The sequence below is a fragment of the Pituophis catenifer genome, unplaced genomic scaffold (assembly GCF_029215685.1).
Source record: "Pituophis catenifer annectens isolate HBS135680 unplaced genomic scaffold, rPitCat1.0.hap2 SCAF_1, whole genome shotgun sequence".
Taxonomy (NCBI): domain Eukaryota; kingdom Metazoa; phylum Chordata; class Lepidosauria; order Squamata; family Colubridae; genus Pituophis; species Pituophis catenifer.
Window position 1 is genome coordinate 125,538,507 of NW_027256881.1, and position 21,693 is coordinate 125,560,199.

General features: G+C 35.9%; 2 protein-coding genes across 2 annotated transcripts in view; one reads left to right on the plus strand and one right to left on the minus strand.

Annotated features, from left to right (window-relative positions):
• MCPH1 (microcephalin 1) overlaps positions 1 to 21,693 on the minus strand; it is a 123,338-nt gene that overhangs the window by 52,472 nt on the left and 49,173 nt on the right. The gene's annotated exons all lie outside the window — the stretch shown is intronic.
• The window catches only part of ANGPT2 (angiopoietin 2), a 44,956-nt gene that overhangs the window by 5,678 nt on the left and 17,585 nt on the right, over positions 1 to 21,693 (plus strand). The window contains exons 2-3 of the mRNA XM_070954925.1: positions 16,660 to 16,815; positions 21,066 to 21,187. Of these exons, the coding sequence (XP_070811026.1) occupies positions 16,660 to 16,815; positions 21,066 to 21,187 (278 nt within the window). The remainder of the gene's footprint in view (positions 1 to 16,659; positions 16,816 to 21,065; positions 21,188 to 21,693) is intronic.

Sequence of the window (21,693 nt, forward strand, 5' to 3'; positions counted from 1 at the left end):
GTTTTATAACTGTTGAACACAAATGAACAGAAGGTCAGTTTTATTACCTTCTGAATTTTTTCTGCATGTTCTGGGAAAAATCAGTTTTTTCTTTTGTGTGTTTATTAGGACATGTCTATGAAGTATTCAGTATAAAGCTGTGATTTTTTAGGCAACTCTCTAGGTGCTGGATTTGATAGATCATCAAGACATGCACAGATGTGCACATCATGATTATCCTCAGATCATTTATGAATGTAGCAATCACTTTGGTAAACACTCTAGAGATTAATACCAGAACAATGTGAAGGGGTCTGAACTGAAATTGATTGCTATTATAAATGATACTGCAAAAAATTATAGAAATATGTAGGTATGTTTCCGACATGGTCTACCACTGCTACAAAATTGGTCTACTGTTGCTCTTAGTCTCATGAAAGTTCTCTGTTTGATAATATGCTGGATATTCAGAATTGCTTTCTAATTCCAGTTCTTTGTGGGAATGACTAAAAAATGGAGAACATGCCTGAGAAAAGCTGCCTAGTAAGTATATAGTCTATGATTAATGAATGATTGCTTAATTCTTTGATGTTTAATTCTCAGAGAATGGTGAGGGGAGAAAAACTGTCCTCTGCTTTCTTTTGGAAATTCGAGACACATGCAAATCTAAATTACCTGTCTGTATGAGGAATGTGCTTTCCAGCTATCTACTTGAATAGTTGTAATGCCATGCCAACGACTGCCTCCCTTGTCTTTTTCTCCCTCTACTTAGTTTGGGAGTGCTAGTCTTGAAGGCTGGTTTGGCCCAGTGATATCTATAGCATCTGACCCCCCAAACCAAAGGGAAAGGTATCCTGTTTCAGCTCCAAAAGGAGGTCAAAGGCTACTTTGTGCTCTTGAACTCATCTTTCTTATATGCCATAAGCAAGACCTTCTTGTTGTGGTTCTCTATTAGCACTGGATCTGGTACCTCACTCAATAGTTAGACCCCCTCCTCCCAGGAAGGGTTTCGATAGAAACTTAGCTTTGGACTTATGGTCTACTTATTTTTGTTTGTGCCACAATTCCTGACAGACAGCCATATGAGAATTGGATGATATAAAAAGATTGCTAGCTTGATGGCAGACTCCACCTCCCCGCCCCCTTTAAGCTCTGCTCTCCACTCATCCATTTTTTTTGGGTTATCATATTGATATATTATTCTTACTGTGTTTCTTTGTCATTGTTTATTTTATTGTTCTATTATTTTATTTCTGTCTTGTTCACACTCTTTTCATTTTTCTTCCTTTTTATTATTGTAAACTAGAGTAGCCCAATGGCAAGATAGGCAGCAAATAAATTTAACAAGCAAATAAATACAGTAAATGATGCCCATGAATGAGACAGCCATGAGCTGACTCACTAGTGTTTTTTTTTAGCCCTTCTCTTATGTGCCTGGCTTTTTTGACTGGAAGACAGGTACTGTATCTGTATGATTGAAGCTTTTTCTACAATCAAAGCACTTGTTGCTGTCCTGATTACTAGAGATACTATGTTGGCTGCATTTCTTTAGAAGGCAGAGACAAGAGTGAAAGGGTTTTCTCCTGAGAGCAGCAAATGTTTGTCTTGGTCATTCTTTCCTGCCAGTAGAACAGTTAAACAAATACTATCTTATTGGGCCCATTGATTCAGTGGTCATGAATGGCCATTTGGAAGCTCTGCCATATTATTTTACTGGATAGATGGTAGAAATAAACTCGGTCCATACTTTATCAATGACTACTCTTAAATCAGGAGAGTTATGTGACTTTGGAGTATAGAAGTCTCTACTCCTAGAACAGGTGTCAGAAGACATTGAACCTTAGCATCCTTATTACACATAGTATCAGAAAATATTTTGCCAAGGACAGGTAATAGGCAAGTATTAAGTAACATGTTGAGAGGAATTCAGAATAGAGGTAGAAGACATACCTCATACACACTTCGTTGCATTTTAAATCTCAGCTTTCCTAATAAAGGAGCTAGGAAGTAGGCAATAACCTGGAAAGGCACTGCAAATCAAAACAGGCATTACTGTGCTTAAGGAATCATTGGTCTACCTCACATTAATCGGGGTTCAGAATGGCATACTTTTTTTCTACAAGATGAGAAGATTTAAATGTCCCTTTTCCTTTTCAAAAATATGAATAAATAACCAGGAATGATGTGTTTCTCTTCTAATAAATCACAAAATGATTTTATCAGAATTCCAGAGGGATAACTATGTTTGTCTGTTGTAGCAAAAAGGCCATTCTTCTGGCACTCTAAAAGCATATGTGCTATGCCAGCAACTCCATGGATTCTGCCTAGAAAAGTAGAACAATATTTCTAATTGTCTTTTAGAGGCTAAGGAAATTCTAGCTTTTTCCAAAGGTATCTATAAATTTGCTATAAATTTATGTAAAAATATAAAAATTATATAAAATAAAGCTATTTTAGCTTTGGTGATTTAACGAATATATTTTATAGTTATTTTAATATCTGTAAAATTGCTCAGAGCCCATTAGGACTGGAGTGGTGAATGAATGAACAGATCTCTCTCCCTCATTGGTATTAAAGAGCAATAGTAATCAGTAGAGTCAGAAGTAAATGAAACGGTACTATTAATAAACATTTTGCCGTGCAGTAGGATTTGTTAAATTTAATTTAATGGAATAGACAGAAATGTTAAATAAAGTGTACAGTATGTGGTGGTGGTTTTTTTTAAAGAAAAGGTATAGACAGAATATTTATTTTTTATTTAAAACACTGGCCCATTACCAAAAGTTATTTTGGAATATGCTTATTTTTTTCCTGTGGTTTGTAAATTGATGTAAATCAAGCAAAGGAAAAAAACCCGAGCCTTTCAAATCCTTTAATATTGTAATTAATATGTATCATACATATGATAGTTATTAGAGCTGTTACTGTAATGCTTAACAGAAACTGTAGATTTTTTTTGTGTGGAGCTCTATGCTGAAACTGAAAGCAACCCAGTCTTTCAAACGTATCATTACCTGATGAAATTATGAGATGAGGGAAACACTGGGAATGGAAGATATTAGCCAGGAGTGGATTGGAATGGGTGTATCTGAATGCTGAAGCAACCGTGGAGTCTAAATAAAGATGGATGTAGGGAGGCCCCATTTGATTCTTTTCTACTACTAATCTATGGTAAAATTTAGTTTTCATGATATTAATAAGTCTTTCCTTGATAGCAATATGTTTTCCTCTTTGGCTAATAAAATAAAACATCAAAAGAATCTTTTGAAGATATAGATTAGCCAATACAAAACCAATAGCAAATATTAAGCACTTTCTTAAGAGTGAGATGATCAGATATATTTACCTATGCATTTCATATTAATGAAACATGATATGCTAACCCTGCTATTTACCGTATGTATAAGTAGCTTATAACTAAAGATTGCATGATAGGCATGAATGAAGATTTATCTAATTTTCAAACTTAATTCTTTGGGCAGTAATTCTTTGGACATATTTCAATACATCAGCCTCTGTCTTACAACAATGAACAAGCAGCTTTATTCAAAGCATTATTTGTCTCCTGCTAGATCTGGATGTGGTGTTTATATTCTGAAGTAAACCAAATGATTCTAATGATTCTTTTCTTAGCCTGTTCAAATAGTTGATGGACTAAATTCAAGACACAACCCAAAAAGGACAGATACACTTAATGCGAGCAAGTTGCTCCAAATTTCTCTAGCCTCCTTCATATTTGAAAACAGATGTCTATCCTTAGCAGAAACCAATGTACATAGAGATATTTCTCATTAGCTCATGTGGAACTTTGTCATGCTATTACGAATAGTTTTGAACCGTTTGAAACAGGAGCTTAGCAGCTTCTGATATGTTTTCATGGGCTTCAAGCTGGGATATTTTTTTAAAATACATTATTTCTGAAACCAATTTCCTTCAAAGTACTATTTTATTTTTGCTGGCTATGGCAATTAGCAGAAGGGCTACTCTTTGGAAATTATAACACAAGCAGTAAGCTTGCAAAATCAAAAATACTAGTGTTAATTGCTATATAGAAATGAAGAAACAATTCAGTTGCTCTCAACACTAGAATGTACTGAGATAAATTTATCGCAGATTTCTAAAATGCTTGAATTATGGGATCGGGATTCTTTTTTTTTTTTTTGCAGTTCCATACAATTATTATTTGCACTGAATTCTCTTTTCTTGGCCTTTTTTTTTTTATTAAACCAAAAACAAAATACTGAGACAAAAGAGAGAAACTTCCATTAAATTAAAAGACTGACAAAAAACTAAAGAAAGCCTGTACAAGTCATGATGTGAAGACAGAGACCAGGTGCTACAAACACAATCTGTCCCACAAACTGCATCAGTCTACTTAGCCATATGCAAGTAAGTCTTATGATTAAATAAACAAACAAACTAGAAATAGTCTTTGATTTGTTTCTTCTCAATCAAACAGAAATAAATGAGGTCAGGAGGTGCGAATTATCAGGTAGACTGGGCTCTGACTGAATGTAGAATTAAAGCCAATGGGACAACAAATACAATAAAGAACACATTCCTCTTTACTCTGAACTCTATCCTGGCAGGACAACTTGGTAGTGTAAATGAAGAGAAAGCAAATGGTATAATGGACAGTAGGCAATCAACAGATCAAGAGAAAAAGACCAGTGAAGAGGCATGGGAAAACTGAAATAAGTGAAGGATGGTGGACGGGAAAACAAGGGAGGGTACAGGGCAACCTGTAGGATAGAGACAAAGAGGCTGTCATGGGAGGCAGCAAGAAAAGAATAACAGAATGACTTGGGGTAGGGAGAGTTGAGGAACTGGACTCCCTCCATTGTACAGGGGGGGCATTTCTAGCACTTGCACTTCACTGGAAGAGACCACTGAAGAGAAAGGGAGGAAGTCAGGTGAAGCTTCTCCCAAAAGCCTGTACAGCCTGGCAGGGCTGCTTGCCTCCTTGAGAAGCAGAACATAAATATAAATAAAATATCCATATACCACCTTTATATTTAATTGCTGCACATTTTAATTGTCTCGGTTTGCCTAGGCTTTCCCCTGAGAATGCTATGCAGCATGGGCTTTCTTTTTCCATTTTTAAACAAATACGTCAAATCTTGCCATTTTTCTTGGTAATATTTTATTTTTTATTTGTACAGCACCTTTCGATGACTAAATATGAAGCAGGCTTAAATCCTTTCAAATATTGGAACTGTGCAGGGGACTAATATAAATAAAAAGAGCAGTTTTATGGACACTGAAATCTGTCTTGAATTTAAGCAACACTTTAGAAACAGCCCAGAAATTGTATATGGAAGGCATAGCACAAAGGCATTAAAGACATTTCAAACCACTAAATAGGAAATATCTATGTAGATTGTAAGATCTGATAACTGTGCAAGAAGAAGCAATTGAGATAACTTTAAAGCATATGAAAATATGGACTTAGTACTACTATTAACATATGGGTTTTTATTCTCGTTTGAGTTTTGATGGTCTCTCAAATTTCATTCAAGCCATTTCATTCAGTCCTTTATTGTTATTGAATTAGCTCATTCAATTTACTTGACTAAAAAGACAACCATTATCTATTTGATTAAAAAGTCAATATGTTTAGTTGTATATATTCTGCACACTAATGCAGTACAGACAGTCCTTGCTTTTCGACTGCATGTTAAAGCGATTGTTCAAAGTTACAATGGAACTGAAAAAATACTCTTAGACCAATCCTCGCACTTACGACTATTGCAATGTCCCTGCAGTCATGTGATCAACATTGTATACTTTAGTCAGCTTCTGAAAAGCAGGGTCAATAGAAAAGCTGGCAGTAAAATCACAAGTCGTGGTCACTTACAGTGAAAAGTAAGTGGTCAAAACCAGGAAGTAACGACGTCCAGGCGGGTGGGCGGAGCCACGCACTGCTGCAGCTACCGGTTCTCCGAACCATGCGCCACTGCTGCTACCGGTTCAGCCCAACCTGTCTGAACCGGTAGCATTTCACCCCTGGTGTGTAAAAGTAAATCAAATAACTAACTGATACTTCAAAGAGAAAGATTGCAGCCCCCAATAACTCTTTATGTGAAACAGGGAGGAAGGACCACCACAGAATTGGCTTTCCCTGTTAAAAAATGCATTTTGCCAAAAATATACAACATGCCTACTACCAAAACCAGGAATCATTGTTACATGTTGTATAGAGAAAGCTGTATGGCTAATGATTTGTAATACTGGAGATAGCATAATTGTACAAACATTTGCTAATGAAATCCAATTCTCATTTAAGGAAAGGTCATTTAGCTTTCAATACATGGCATGTAAAAAAATGCATTGAAGATGACATACTGTCTGTTAGGAATTGCTTGAATCTCACAGTATTTTGTTGAAGGGAGAATATAAATGAAACATTCTAAATGTGTGGGATGCTGTAAAAATAGTGTAAGATCATGATTTACCCTATCGGCATTAGAAGGCATTTTCTTTCCAGTTCTTTCTGCCTGACACAATCTGAGTGGGTAAAAGCTGTCAGCAGAATTGAATTGGGAAGGGGGGGGGTCCTTTTTCTTTCTTGGGGGTTGTGGAAAATCTGCTCTAGAGTGCTGGTTAATCCTCCTGGCAGAAAATGGATTGGGAAGCCAGTGCCTGCCGCAGAAAAAAAAAATAGGGAATCGTGTTATCACTTGTGCAATACTGGATTCTGAACCATAAGGGAGTGTTCCTGTATAAAATTGCTTTCTATTAAAATCTATGGCGGCTACATTATTAAACTATTTCCCATGGGCTGTTGAAATTATTTTGGCTTGGTGCTCAATGTAATTTTTGCTTTAACTCTGCTCATCTTTTTATTTATTTCCTTTTATTTCAAATACTGATTCAGATTGATGTTATTGCCCTTTCTGCGTGAATATTCTTTTGATTTCAGGGTTCACCTCTAGGAAGATATAACATATCAGTTTATTCAGAAGAAATGTAAAGCTTGTGGGGAGTTCAATAACAAACAAGTGATTTCTTAAATTTGTTGGATACTAGCTTGGTTCAGTTACTGTCTCAGTTTTGGAGAGGCTGAGATTAGTGCTTAGTTTATAGCAATTTCTCATTTTTTAACAGTTGCTGGAGATTATGATCCTGATAACCAAGAAAATTAGAGAATGATCATAATTCCAAACTTAATCAGTGAAAGCAATGACACTGTTCTCATTTCTTGAAAAAAAACAAACAGCAGTGCAATAATGGCAGTGCATATACACTTTCTCAACACACAGGGATAAAGTATGAAAAATGGACAGAAGTTACATTTATTATAATAGATTATAGTAAATATTGGTGAAGAAGATTCATACTGGATCAAAACAAAAACCCATTTAATTCATTCCTATTCTTATTTAGTTGTCTAGCATCTTTTAGGGAATACACATATTTTTAAAGATTTTTAAGACCTTTAAAGAGTTTTGTATTCTGACAGTTATTGCATTTTGATTGTAAACTACCCAGTGGCACTTGTTGAAAGTGACTGTGTTGAAAGACAAGTATAAACAGAACAAACAGACATATATATATATCTAAGCATAAAAGCTTAAGAAGCTCTCAGAGTAGCTTTTGATCTACATTGAGCATAATTGTTTTGAGTGCAACCACCATTTTCTGATTCAGGCAAATATTGCAAGTGGCATTACAAAACCTAATAGTTTTGGATTCACCCAATATTTTTAGCCATAAGGCCCAGGATGGAGTTGTATCAATTATCTAGAATCAGGAAAACCAGGCTAATTTTTAAAAAGCCAGTGAGAAATAAGTTGCTATGTTTGACTTCAAAGGCAGTAACATTCCTTTTCATTGCGCACACAAATGGTTTTCATTAAATGTGATTTCTTATCCTGCAATATTGGTTCCCACCTCTATTTTCAAGAGGGTTTATGTGCTAGACTTCTTGTTCTGACTATTCTCTAATCTTTCTCAATTTAGCTGGGCTTCATTTAACCACTTTCACCTTAAAAAAAAAAATTGTTGACAGGAAAAAGAGATAAGAGAAGCAAGCTTAGCTGGAGGTCTGGACTGACAGAGCTGCTCACAGCAGGCCGTATATAAAACTAATACTGTAGGCTTCCCAAGCATTCCCATCTGCATTCTCAAGAGGATTGTTTTTTCTTGACAAACAACAGAAATCTACGGGGACTTCCTGCCTGAAATATAAAAGGCTGCAAACCACTTTTGACTCTTTTCCAGACTCTAATTATGTACTTGGTATAATGCCTTTTCATTTTCCTGCATATTCAAAATATTTAAATCCTTTTTACTGGAATCATGTTTTAAAAGAAGTTGTAGACGGGAATAAATTCTAACAGTCAAAGAGTATAAAACAAAAGTGGGACAATAATATTAGCTTTCCCAATCAAAGTGGTTTGAATGTATAATCCTTTGAAAGTTAGTTTTATACAGAAGAGAATCTGCATGAATACTGTTGAATTTTGTAATTTTTGTATGTTACATTGATTCTTTAAAATCCAGTGTTCAATTACTGGGAAAAAATAACGTAAGGCACAATGACGTTCACAAATTCTGCGCCCTGGCTTAAATTAATTTTAACTCAGTGATGTGTCCTGTTCTTCTGAAACAGCATAGCTAAGGGGACTAGTACAAATTTTCCTTATGACTGGAATCAAATGCAGATCTTTCATAATTTAGAAATATGTATTGGCCTTCAATTATTAGAAAATAATTAAGAGGATATATTGAGGAAAGATGTCAAGAAAATATATTGAGGATAATTATTATTGTGGTGCCACCTGAACCTCTTTTTTCATAGCAAAGTTTTGTTTGCTGCGGCTGCAGTTAGAAAGGTATTTCTAAAATGTAAAGTTTCCATTTAAAGCAGGTAACTCAAAAATACTGAAGCAAGAACTTTTGATAGCCTAAGAACCCGTTGAGATAAAGTGGTTGATATATTACTTCTGTCAGAGTAGTGCAGACATGCTGGAATTAGTGCCATAGAACAAGTGAGAAAGACAGAAATAGCCACGGTCTAAATCTATGGGCATCTGACACAGTTTCCCCAATCTCCTCACTTTGTCAGTCTCTCACAATAGAAGCTGATTCACTTTTCATATCTGAAATTCATATCTCATCTCAAAACTTCTCTAGCCAATACATTTCTTTAAGGCAGGTTGCATACCAAGTTTCTGGTTTTCAGAAAGACCTGTTGCCCATGTGAATTTATTCAGGGTGGTAATGCTTTCCAGTCCTCTTTTTTACATTTCCAGGGCCACTATTGCTATTCCCACACTGTCTTTAATATTAGAAGCTTACAAAAGGAATCCTGATCATACATTTTCCTTTGGAAGGTTAACAGCAGGTTAAAAGAACAAAATGTCACACGCAAATTAAGAATCTGCTACTGCTCTGTAAGAATCTTAGAAGGTAAATTAGGCTGTGAGATCAGGTCACCCAGAGACTTTGCAGGTAACTGGGGATTTGAATGTAGATTTTCCTATTCCTAATCCAACACATTAATTGCTCTATCCGATGGGACATTGGGAATGTTGCACTTAATTTGTCAGTTGTAAGATGACTGTTCCAGTTCTTAACTGGACAAGAGGGCATGTGGAAAACAATCATGCTACTTCTGGAGTGAGACCAAGGAACAGGCTCACAAATCAAAAAGCATGGGAGAGGGTATGGGTAGGGACAGATCAGGGAAAATGGGAAAAGGGTGGTAAAAGCTCTCCATTCTGTAAACTTTCCTAATTTTGACTTCCAATTCTGTTGCATATGTTTACATTTACAACTTCTCTCTCTGGGATTTGCATTTTTTAAAAAATAAAAATAAAAATAAAATAAAAGCAAACATTGAAAGAAGACCAAAAGTTTCAAATTCTAGCTAGAAGGGATTGCAAATATTAATGACTGCTTACTGACTTTACCATGATAATATAATCCTGTTAAAGGTTTGTATATTCTGACTTGAAGATGTGATCGACACCAGGCTGGAAATGTGGGAACTCTCAGGTTTTCCTCATTTGTGAGATAGCTGAGTCCAATAAAAATATTTATTGGGGAATAGGAAGCCCCTATTTGTTAGAGGAGGGCGACAGATGCCAAGGGCCTCCATTTCTTATCGGCTATTTATAAAATCATAACCTGAATATGAAAGATCTTTTGTTGTCTTTTGTACCACAATCACATATGGTTTTTGTGAGACTATAGTGAGCAGCACCTATTCATAAAACTACTTAATTATATAAGTGTCCTTATTTAAAGCGCATTAATTATAGACTATTGCTACAAATAGCCAAACATCCCAATGTCAGAACAAGTTCCAAATAGTTTGCTGGCTTTGCTAGGAACACCATGACCAACAAATAATTTGGCAAATGAAAGCTAAAAAAAGAGGGGAAGGACAACCAAATATAGATGCATGGGAGATTAAAACATGTTCACAGAAGAGCAAAACTGTGAGCATCCATCAGCTTGGGGCTAGACAGTTCTAACTGAAGAGAATCATCTGGAAAAATGGTACAATTCCTTTTAAAATGATTATTTCTGAGAAACATACGCCATTTTAGCAGACTAACTATCCACAGCCGTTCTTACTCTGAAATAAGTCTTGTTATGATATTATAGATGCACAATCTTGTTTAAAAATGTATTTCCCGGTGTGAGATTTTTAACTTTTGGTAGTTAACTTTTTGTTATCTATTGGGCACCTAACACACAGCTTTGCATGAGAAAAAAAGAAGGCAGCAGAGAATGCGTTGAGCTTATATTAGTATTATGCTTTTTTGTTTTTTTTACAAAAATGAAAACAGACCAAAACCTCAAGGGATTGTAAATCAGTGACAGAACATTTTTTCATATTCTTATTTTCTAAATCAAGATTTTATAAGGCAGGCAACTTTTTATATCCAGTAAATCCACATTCAGCTTACTGTATCAAGCCTATTGCTGTAGCACACTCTCACAATATACAACTCCTCATAATAATATATAGAACAGTGTTAACACATTCATATTTTTGCTATAACCTTTGTTCAAGTGCTTGAAAAGTCTATCCAAGGAGAGACCAAAACACATGCTCTAGTTCCGTGATGGTGAACCTATGGCACGGATGCCACAGGTGGCATGTGGAGGCATATCGGTGGGCACACGAGCGTTGCCCTAGTTCAGCTCCAGCGTGCATGCGTGCGCCGGCCAGCTGATTTTCGGGCCTTCTGGGCCCACCGGAAGTCGGGAAACAGGTCATTTCCTGCCTCCAGCGGGCCTCTGGAGGGTGGGGAAGGCCGTTTTCGCCCTCTCCAGGCTCCAAGAAAGCACTGGAGTCTGGGGAGGGTGAAAAACGGGCCTACTAGGCCCACCGATAACTTTTTTGCCGTCGCATGCCAAAAGCGGGGGGGGGGGGCCCACGGGGGCATTGAATTATAGGTGTTGGCATGCATGCGTGCGACCCCCCCCGCACAACTCCCACTTTTGGCACGCAACGGCAAAAAGGTTAGCCATCACTGCTCTAGTTCTTTTAAAAAAGCCTTTTTAATGTCTTAGATAAATCTGATTGGCAAGGTACTAGGGGCAGTACAAAGTTCTTGTCATGAAAACTGCTCTGATTGTTAAGTATTTCTGATAAAAAAAGCCTTCATCCAAAGAAACACCCTTCTGATTCTGCTGTGACAACCACAGCCTTTTCTGGCATATATAGTAGAAGATATTTTAAAATTCTTAGACTTCTGAAGCAAGTCTATTTATTTAGCTAAATAATTTATATAGTTGTCCATATTACAACAGAGAGGATGAACATTGACAAAACACAATATAATAATAATAATATTAGTTTGTAACATATGCCCAGGCCTAAAAATTAAATATTGATTCACACAAATCCAGCAATAAATAGACCTGATCATGCCGTCACTATCAGCAGTGGCCATTCAAAGTGAAAAATTTCATTGCACCTGGAGTCTGCATTTACAGGTAGTCCCTGCTTTAACAACCATTCATTTAGTAATCTGAAGTTAGAGTTCTGAAAAAAGTGGTTTATGACCGGTCCTCCCATTTATGACCATAGCAGTATCTCTCTGGTCCCATGATCATGATTGCTTAGTAGCTATCATGCATTTATGATGATAGCAGCACCCCATAGTCATGTGATTGCTATTTGCCACTTTCTCAGTTGGCTTCTGACCAGCAAAGACAATGGAGAAGCTATAGGACAGGGCAGTGAAACTTGCTGCCCAGGGCCCGGATGCGTCATGCGCTGCCATGCCCAGTTAACAAAGGGGAAAAAAGTTCCAATATGTCATGTGATGCTGCCATGACATGAGTTTGACACCCCTGCTATAGGAGGTCGCAAATTGCAGTTATGTGACATTTTGCTTAATACCCATAGTGATTCGCTTAATGATCACAACCAGAATTGCTGATATAAGTCACATTGTCATGTGATGTTTAGCTTAAAGACCACGTCATTCAGCGGTCCCAATTAGAAGTGTTAAGTGGGGACTATCTGTATTTATTTTTCACCTGGACAAGTTAACATTTGATGACGTTTACATTTACACAACTCTCTACTATTACTAGTCCAAAAAAACCTTTAGTCAAGTACATCAGCAATTAGAAAACGCTGGGTTCAAACATGCTTGGGATAGACATATGCTTATCATCCAACAAAAATTAACAACAACAAAAGCAAAAAACCCCTCAAAGGGCAGACTTGATGGACCACTTTTTCTGCCATCTATTTTCAATGTTTCAATGTTTCTTTTCCTTTTAGCAATATCTCCCCATTTCTTACCATATATTCAGGTTTCTTCTTTCTACATTCATTCAATCTCCATATAGTCTCTATGGAAAAGCACACACATGTTGTTTGAATACATGTACATACCTTTTCAAATTTGCAATCCAAGACAAACAGGAACCCTAATTCTTCAAAGTAGATTTCTTAGTCTTGGCCCTGGGCTGGAGATTGAACAACTGATTTCATGTGAAGGAGTGAAATTTCAAACATGACTTTGAAAAGCCATATGACAGCAGGAGATCTACTGTTCAAAGAAAATGCAAGCTTTCCAATTTCAAACTCTTTGGATTTTCTCTAGTTCATTGCCTTCAGGCCACAACCTATTTTCGGTGTTACTATATATTAGTGTTCTGGCTAGCTATTTCTTCTACAAAATGATTTGCATCATGTATTGTAACATTTACATATGTTCTTCATAAAGGGTAGCATTTAGCAGGCAAAAATGGAGAGTTCCATATATCGTTACTACTGCCAAGAACAAAAGTGCCTGACGACATTAATAAAAGGAACACTAAGTCTTGTTAAGGAGAAAGTTTAGTTATTTTGCACTGAAATGGAATTATAAATCACATAAATGAAGAATAAGTAAAAATATCTGGGAAAGCACAGCCAGTTTGCTAGTCTAGTATTGGATTTTTTTCTGTGAAATAGATGTACACAAGATTCAGGAACAGTCTTATTTTAAACAGGAACTGGCAAATCTTTTCTTTTCAAATGATGGATGAATGTCATTGAGGCTGCTCAAGGAATGGTATTGTATTTAAGTAAAAAGTTTATTTTTATATATTTATTAATTAATAAATTAATTTATTTAACTATTTATTTAATTAACAATATTTAAATCTTAGGCAGAAAACACTTTCCTGAATCAGAACTACATTTTACACACACACACACACACACACACACACACACACACACACACACACACACACAGAGTTTGAAAATGAGGGGGCAGGATGCTATTGTAAGAGGATAGGGGATAAGATGTTAAGCTTGGGAGAAGCAGGTTGTGGGTGGTGGTTAACAGAAAACATATTTTAAACTTAGTGGACACCTTTTAAATTAAATAAAATGCACTGCATTTTTGGCATTTGTCATTAAGTATCATTGATGTGATTGTTGTGGGCCTAATCTGTAGGCCACAGACTACACATTGTTCACTCCTTAAATTAAGAATAAATGTCTCACTAACATTCTTCCAAAGAGAAACAATCAGTTCAGACAGTTTGAATTTATTCTGTCAGGCAAAGTCCAAAGGAAGAACTGATGAATCTTCAATGGTGATGAAAGTAAGTCATAGCAAACAATGGAATTAATGCTGAATTTCTTCAAACAGATTCTAGATAAAATTAGTTAGGGCTTTGGTTTCAACAATGCAAGAAAATTCCCAGCCCCTTAAAGCCACTAGGTTTTGGGTTAGGATGAGGAAAATTCAGACTCAGATACTGAAGCTCACAGTGTAGATTTGGACCTATCAATTATTCTTTCACCTGCCAAACCAACCCACAGAGTTCTTATAGGGGCAATATACATACAGACACACACATATATATACATATATGTAGGTCTTTGGTTATTCGGGTTTTCTCCCGGGTAAAATTGGAAGTGTCTTGGCAACGTTTCGACAAAGTCTCATTCGTCATCTTCGGCTTTGTGCTTCTAGAAGCACTTGCTCCTAGAAGCACGGAGCCGAAAACACCAGCCTGAAGATGACAAATGAGACTTCATCGAAACGTCGCCAAGACACTTCCAATTTTACGCGGGAGAAAACCCAAGTAACCAAAGACCTACATACAAATACCCACGAAAACCTCAGAATATATATATATATATATATAAATATTAACTACACACACACACACACACACACACACACACACACACACACACACACAATATGAAATAGGTGGTATGCAATCTTGAATTATCAGAAGATAAGATGTAAATAGAAATAAATTTGATCATAGGAATGTTAAAAGAAAAATAATCTGTGTTATTTATTGACCAAATAAAAATACATATGTGCTATTATCTGGAATAAGTACAATTCTCAATTTTGAGAATAATTGAATCTGAAAGTTGAGTTGACTCAACTTCCGGACAACTCTACTTGGATGACTGAGAATCTTTATTGAAAATTATTGAATTTAGAGACTTAATACATCTGGAGGGCAATAAATTAGGAAAGCTGATTTGAGGAAATAAAATTAGGGAATGTTCTATATTGGGAGAATATATTATTCAATACTACTCATAAAGTAGTATGAGTTGAATATTGTATAGGAAGAAAAAAGGAAGGGACATAACAAAAAAAAAAATCAAGAATTATTTCCTATTACGAATTAGATTTTAAGTACTTTTTTAGTTGAAGGCAATTTAATGATGAAAGGTGATAAGACATCCAACAATTGAAATGCTGACTGAGGACAATAAAGTTTGAAGGCCTGTATTAAAAATAAGAAAAAGGGACTGTGAGAAAATTAATTTTCCAAGAATTTGGGATCTATAAGAAAACACCCCACCAAGCAATTTTTAATATAAACAGCGCCTTTTAAAAAAAACATTAAATCTTGGAATATGATGTTGGCCACACATGCTGAAACATTTATGAGAACGTGACCCAAGAAAATTTTGAAACAGTTGTTATTTTGGCATTCCATGAAGAAAGATATTGTTTCACACTCTTTTTATGTTTTGTTTGTCTCAAAGCTGAGTAACAATGTACAAATAACATACCAGACTTCTTGTCTAATCTCAGCAACATAGGTTTGAGATATTCTTACATATTTGAACTTCTTATTCAGGAAGATGACTAAACTGTTGAGCCTTTGTCTAAACTATCTCATCTTAATCAAAATGTGCAATGATCCAATGCCACCAGAGGTGACAATAGTGGGAAACATCCGTATAGACAAGTTTGAATAATCACTCAACTTGAATAACCACTCAAGGTTCTTATGTGCAATACCATATCCAGAGAGACCTAGAATCATATACTCTCCAACATTACATGGACAAAAAAGGGACACACTTGTATCATAATGTTGAATCACATCATACTTCATATCTCTTCATCATCTAGTTCAGTGGGTCTCAACCTTCCTAATGCCGCAACCCTTTAATACAGTTCTTCATGTTGTGGTGACCCCCAACCATAAAATTGGTAGTACAGTGGTCTAAGGCACCCTGTTATTAAGACCAGCTGCCTGCAATTACTGCAGGTTCGAATCTCGCCAAGGCTCAAGGTTGACTCAGCCTTCCATCCTTTCTAAGGTAGGTAAATTGAGGACCCAGTTGTGGGGGCAATAAGCTGACTTTGTACAAATATACAAAAGGATGAAGACTATTGCTTAGCACATTGTAAGCCGCCCTGAGTCTCCGGAGAAGGGTGGCATATAAATCAAAATTTAAAAAAAAAAAATTAAAAAAAAATTATTCCTAAAACCATTGAAAATATGTGTTTTCGGATGGTCTTAGGCAACCCCTGTGAAAGGGTCGTTCGACCCCCAAAGGGGTCCCGATCCACAGGTTGAGAACCACTGATCTAGTTTAATTCCTTTAGGCAATCTGTCTACATTTTTCTTAAGCAAGAAATGATGATAAAGAGTTTCCTTAAAAGAAGACCAAAAATAATAATGAATGTTCAATAGTTTTTATTACATTAGAGCCAACAGTATTTTATTTTAATTTTATCTCTTCTCTTTTTTATGTTGGCTACTGAAAAACAAGATGTACTAGATTTGGCTCAGGAAGACTAAGGATGAAAGTCAGTCTGTGTGGCTTACAACAGACTTCCCCGTTTGGTTTTACCTTTTTAAACAAAAACAAAAACAAAAGAAGTCAAAACTGTCTGGACTGTAAGGTAACAAATCTTCTCTCTCTTCTGTATGCAGATTGAGAATTATATCCAAGATAATATGAAAAAAGAAATGGTTGAGATTCAGCAGAATGCGGTTCAGAATCAGACAGCAGTGATGATTGAATTAGGCACAAACCTATTAAATCAAACAGCAGAACAGACCCGCAAATTAACAGATGTCGAAGCACATGTAAGTAACAAGAGCACTATGTTTTGCTGGCTAGAGTAATATTTTTGCCCTGAAAAAGCATTTAATCTGCAGTTTCATGAGAAACATTTGGCTAATACAAAGGAAAACGCTCAACCTTGGAAAAATAAAACGAATGTATTTGAGAAGACTGTAATTAAATAATCTTTTTCAAAATGCATCTGTGAGGAAAATGACCATCTCTCTTATGGTTTTGTATACATTCCACCATTGGAAATATTAGACTGAGCATCTGCTCAGTGATGCATGGATAAACCATGTTTTTTTCTTTCCATATAATTTTATATACATATAGAATGTATGTAATACTATACTAATACTATATTACTAAACTCAGTACAAATGTTCTTCTTTCTAAAATCACTCGTTCCCTTGTTATATGAGAGAACAGCCTCAATTGGGTTCATGTGAGCATACGCTGAAATCTCTTGCCTTGATCTATTTGCAATTGAGTTGGACAGAGAAAAGAATCTTATGTGAGAAAGACTTGGGCAGTGTACGGGCCTTAGAAAATTAAGGATTGTCTTTGATAGCTGCAGCATTAGCAAAGAATGAGCAAAGAAACCTGGAAGTGAGCAAGAAGGACCTAACTTAATATCGAGCAATGTCTAATAAAGGCATTGTACATTATTGGAAAATATGACTGTATTCTATTCTTAACACCAGTGCAGATTTTGAGATTTTAGCCCTGGAAAATGTCTCTGCTTATAGAGCACTTTTGAAAATGTTTTTTAAAGTTTGAGTCTCATTTTTTTTAACATAGAAAGGAACAGAAACTGAAACTGAAGAAACATTAACTGGAACCCAGATCCAAATCCAGATTTTTAAAAATCTGCTACAGCCCATCAAACAATGCAGAAGCAAATCTTAGAGGGGTCCAAATTATGTGCCTTTATGTAAGACATAGTATGTGAGGAAATTGGATAAGCATTAGTATTTCAACAGTTATGACTTAGTTGAAGGATAAATGAAAAGAATAAACTGAGTGGGAGAAAGGTTAAGGGATAACAGGAAGTGCCAAGGAAAAATAAATGGTCACATTTTTTCAAGTTGATGTCCAAGTCCCAAATCAATTGTGGTTCCTTAAAATTCCCATACTCAAACTCGTTCTTTCTCTCTCTCTTTGTATCCCTTCATTAGAGATCTCAAGTCAAATTTTCATCCAAAACTGTGGTTATTATGGAATAACCACAAATGATTACATTTACAGAACAAATAATATAGAATTCTTGAAATAATAAATTCATTTGAAACTTCTAACATACCTCACAATAAATGAAAAATGTTCACAAAGTATTTGCATCCAGCTACAACTGTTTCTGAAACATTTATGTTGAACAGTGAACTAAACTGTTTTGCTGACTGTTTTAAAAGAGCAAAATTTTGAATGCTTTGGAAATTTTTGTATAATTTACAAAGCATAGAACACAAAGCATTCTAAACATGATGCAAAAGGAAATGAAAATTAAACTACAGATGGGTTTTTCAAGTGTTTATATATTCTTCTACAGACCAATTTCTCCATGAAAACAGAAGATTCCCATTAACTAAATCAATTTTGAACATGATTTAATAAACATAGTAAATTAGTTAACTAACCCGGAGTCTTCAAACCTGTTTGTTAAAAAAATAAAATTCCCAGAATCTCAGTTCAAAAGGCAAAACTCTAGTAATAAAAAATTGGCTGCATTGGAGTGATTTTATAAGTTACTTCAATATCCTTCTGACATGACCGACTTGAAAGATAGTTCAGAAACTTCAATAAATAAAGACCAATTTGTAAAGTGTTTCATTAGTTGTATGTTTCCTTCTAAGGACAACATAGACTATTGATTCTTGCTAAATGGCCTGGCCACAAATACTTGAAAAATTACTTCCTCCAGTATCTTGGCCTTGGTATAAGATCTTAAAAAAAAAAAAGAACCTCCATATAAATCTCCTCATCCTTTAAGATCTCTTAGTGAAGTTTTTGTAAAGAAGATGCTCTTTCTCTCATTGGAGAGAGTGTGTTTCACACGTTTATGAAATGCCCTCACCAGAGATGACTGCCGGATACTGTACTATCTATCAATTAAATGCATTAAATGATTTACTAAGGTAAAGCTACTACTAGCTTTACCTTAGTAAATTAAAAGTTTAGCCTATTTTTTCCTTACATTTGTCTTATCCCATATAACACCCAGAATCTGATTCCAAAACAGGCAATCCTAAGAATCTTTAAAATAAATAAATAAGTAAATCTTTGCCAACAATTTGGAAATACACTTAAGTGTGAAATCATGTCCTGAATGATTGTTCAACATGAAGGATGTGAGTAATAAATTCATCCTGCCAACTGAAGCCAAATCTTGATGAATTAAAATTTAAAAAAAAATACACAGTGAGAAACACAATAAGGACCTGCAGAACATGTAGCAGAATAGAACGGAAAACAAAGCTCCACATGACAGTTCTGTTTCCTCATTCTTAAAAACAGATGTCATTCTTGAGACTTAAAAAAGAGGCAAGAAACAGTCATTAAAGTAGTATATTAAAACCGAAACCATGGTGTCATTTTGGCAAAAAGGAACATGGATCTTCACTACATACACCCAGAAAACTTCTCTGTGATCACATAGGAAAAAGGCATTCCCAATATTGTTTTTAAATAATAAAAAGCAATGATTTGAACCATGAAATACTTGATGAAGTAGACAGGTTGAATTTCAACTGCTGATTCCCAACATTCCCTTTTTAAAATTTCATTTAAAACATTTATCTCATTTAAAGCATTTAAAATAAGAATTACTCTGCAGAGGAGAGAGGTTTGACATTATCATCAGGCTAGAACTGACCTTTTATTGATAGAACATTGCAAGCACAGCTGAGTTCAGCTACATTTGGGCAAGTGCTTTATCTCAATCTATAATATGGAATTCATCTTAATCACAGAAACAACTGAAAAGAAACTACAAAAGCATTCTGTTCTAGTCTATTTCACAATCAACTCAGAAATGGTATTATTTCTGCAACACAATCATATGGTTCTGGTCGTTGCTTTTATATCCCACTGTTTTTCACCTTTCAATGTAAGATATTACATGGAAGGGTTTCCATTCATTTGTCACCAGTGAGGTATACTGAAAAAAAAAATTAAATCCTCAAATCACTCAGTGTGCTGTCTAATTGAATGGGGATTTGACCTCCTCTGTACTATGAAAAGGCAACTTGATGCCTTCTAGATGTTTGAGACTGCTACTGCCAAAATCACTGATCATGGGTGATGCTGACTGGCACTTGTGGACATGCAGAAATAGTGAAAAGTATCTAAAACACATCACGTTGCTTGACCTTGAAGGAAACTCAAGGCCCAGTGTAAGGATACATATGTACAGACTCAGGGACCTAAATTAATTCATATCAGAATTATCTTATTGTCGCTTCTACAGATGATTTTGGTTGTGTATGAGACCCTTCCTAAAACAAAAGTTATTACAGGTGGAACTGTTGTGGCCCGCCAGCGGCCTGCGCGGATCATAGCTGATCCCAACGACGAGGAGGCTGGCGTGGTGTCACGCCAGCAGCCTGCGTAGCCAGTGCTTGCGTCGGACAGCAAGGAGGCCGAAGAGGATGTGATGCCAGAGGCAGAGACTCAGCCAGGGCCTTCAGAACCTCCAGAGGCTCCTTCCAGTGGAGAGCGCGAAGTGGAGGAGCCTCTCCTCAATGCTCAGGCACGCAGGGCTACCAAAAGGCAGGAGTGGCTACTCAGGAGGAGGTCTACTCGAGAGTAGGGCTTGAGGATAATTGGCCACTCCCTTAGCCTATTTAAGTCGCACGCAGCTAGTGTTTTCTTGCTAGAAACAAGGTCTCATTACTACAGAGCATCTTGGAGAGCGAGCGACTTCTCATATCTGGTTTTCTGGGCTGGTTGCCAACCTTTGTCGGACTTTGTTCTTAATAACTTTGATAAGGACCCTTTGCATGGGAAGCCTGCATTCTTGAAAGGGGTTTGTTTGGAATTAAACAGTGTTTGCGAAGCTTGGTGTGTGTCACATTCTCTGGGAATCCAAAGCTGGGGCAGAACAGGAACATAGGTTGACTGTATAAAGTTCATGTAGCTTTATGACTGTATAACAACACACATTTCAGAAAGTATTTATTTTCTGATAATTTAGGTACATTGGGATTATATGGTAATTATTTTTACAATATTGATAGTCATTTATTTCAAATTTTCCCTCCTCCAAATGTAGGTGTTAAACCAGACAACACGACTGGAGCTTCAACTGCTGGCCCATTCTATCTCAACTAACAAACTAGAAATGCAGATTTCAGATCAGACCAATGAGATAGGTAAACTGCAAGAAAAAAACAGGTAAGATTTTTTTATTGACTCATGAATATAGAAATTAATTATCATTTTCCTATAGGAAGTGTATAGTTATAACATCCTTTAACATTACTTTCAAAAAGAAAATGAAATAAAAACAAACATGACTTTAGCTCAATACATAAAAATAGGCAAAAACTAAAATTGATAATTAAAAAAAAGATATTATTTATATTTACTGAATTTGCATCAATGCCAAAACTTGAGGAACTTTTTCTTTATTACCAAGCAAACTATTCTATGGAAAAAATTCACATGTCCCTGGCATTTTTCATGCTTGCTTAAACAGTATAACAGTAAGGATAAATGTATTTCAATTTATTTTACAACATATTTTCAGTTACAGGTAGTCCTTGGCTTACAACCATTCATTTAGAGTCCAGGCCCCAGAGTAACAATGGCACTGAAAAAAGTGACTTATTGTTTTTCACATAAGTGTGAGCCTCCCCATGGTCACATGATCAAAATTTGGGCAGTGTGCTGGGTCATGT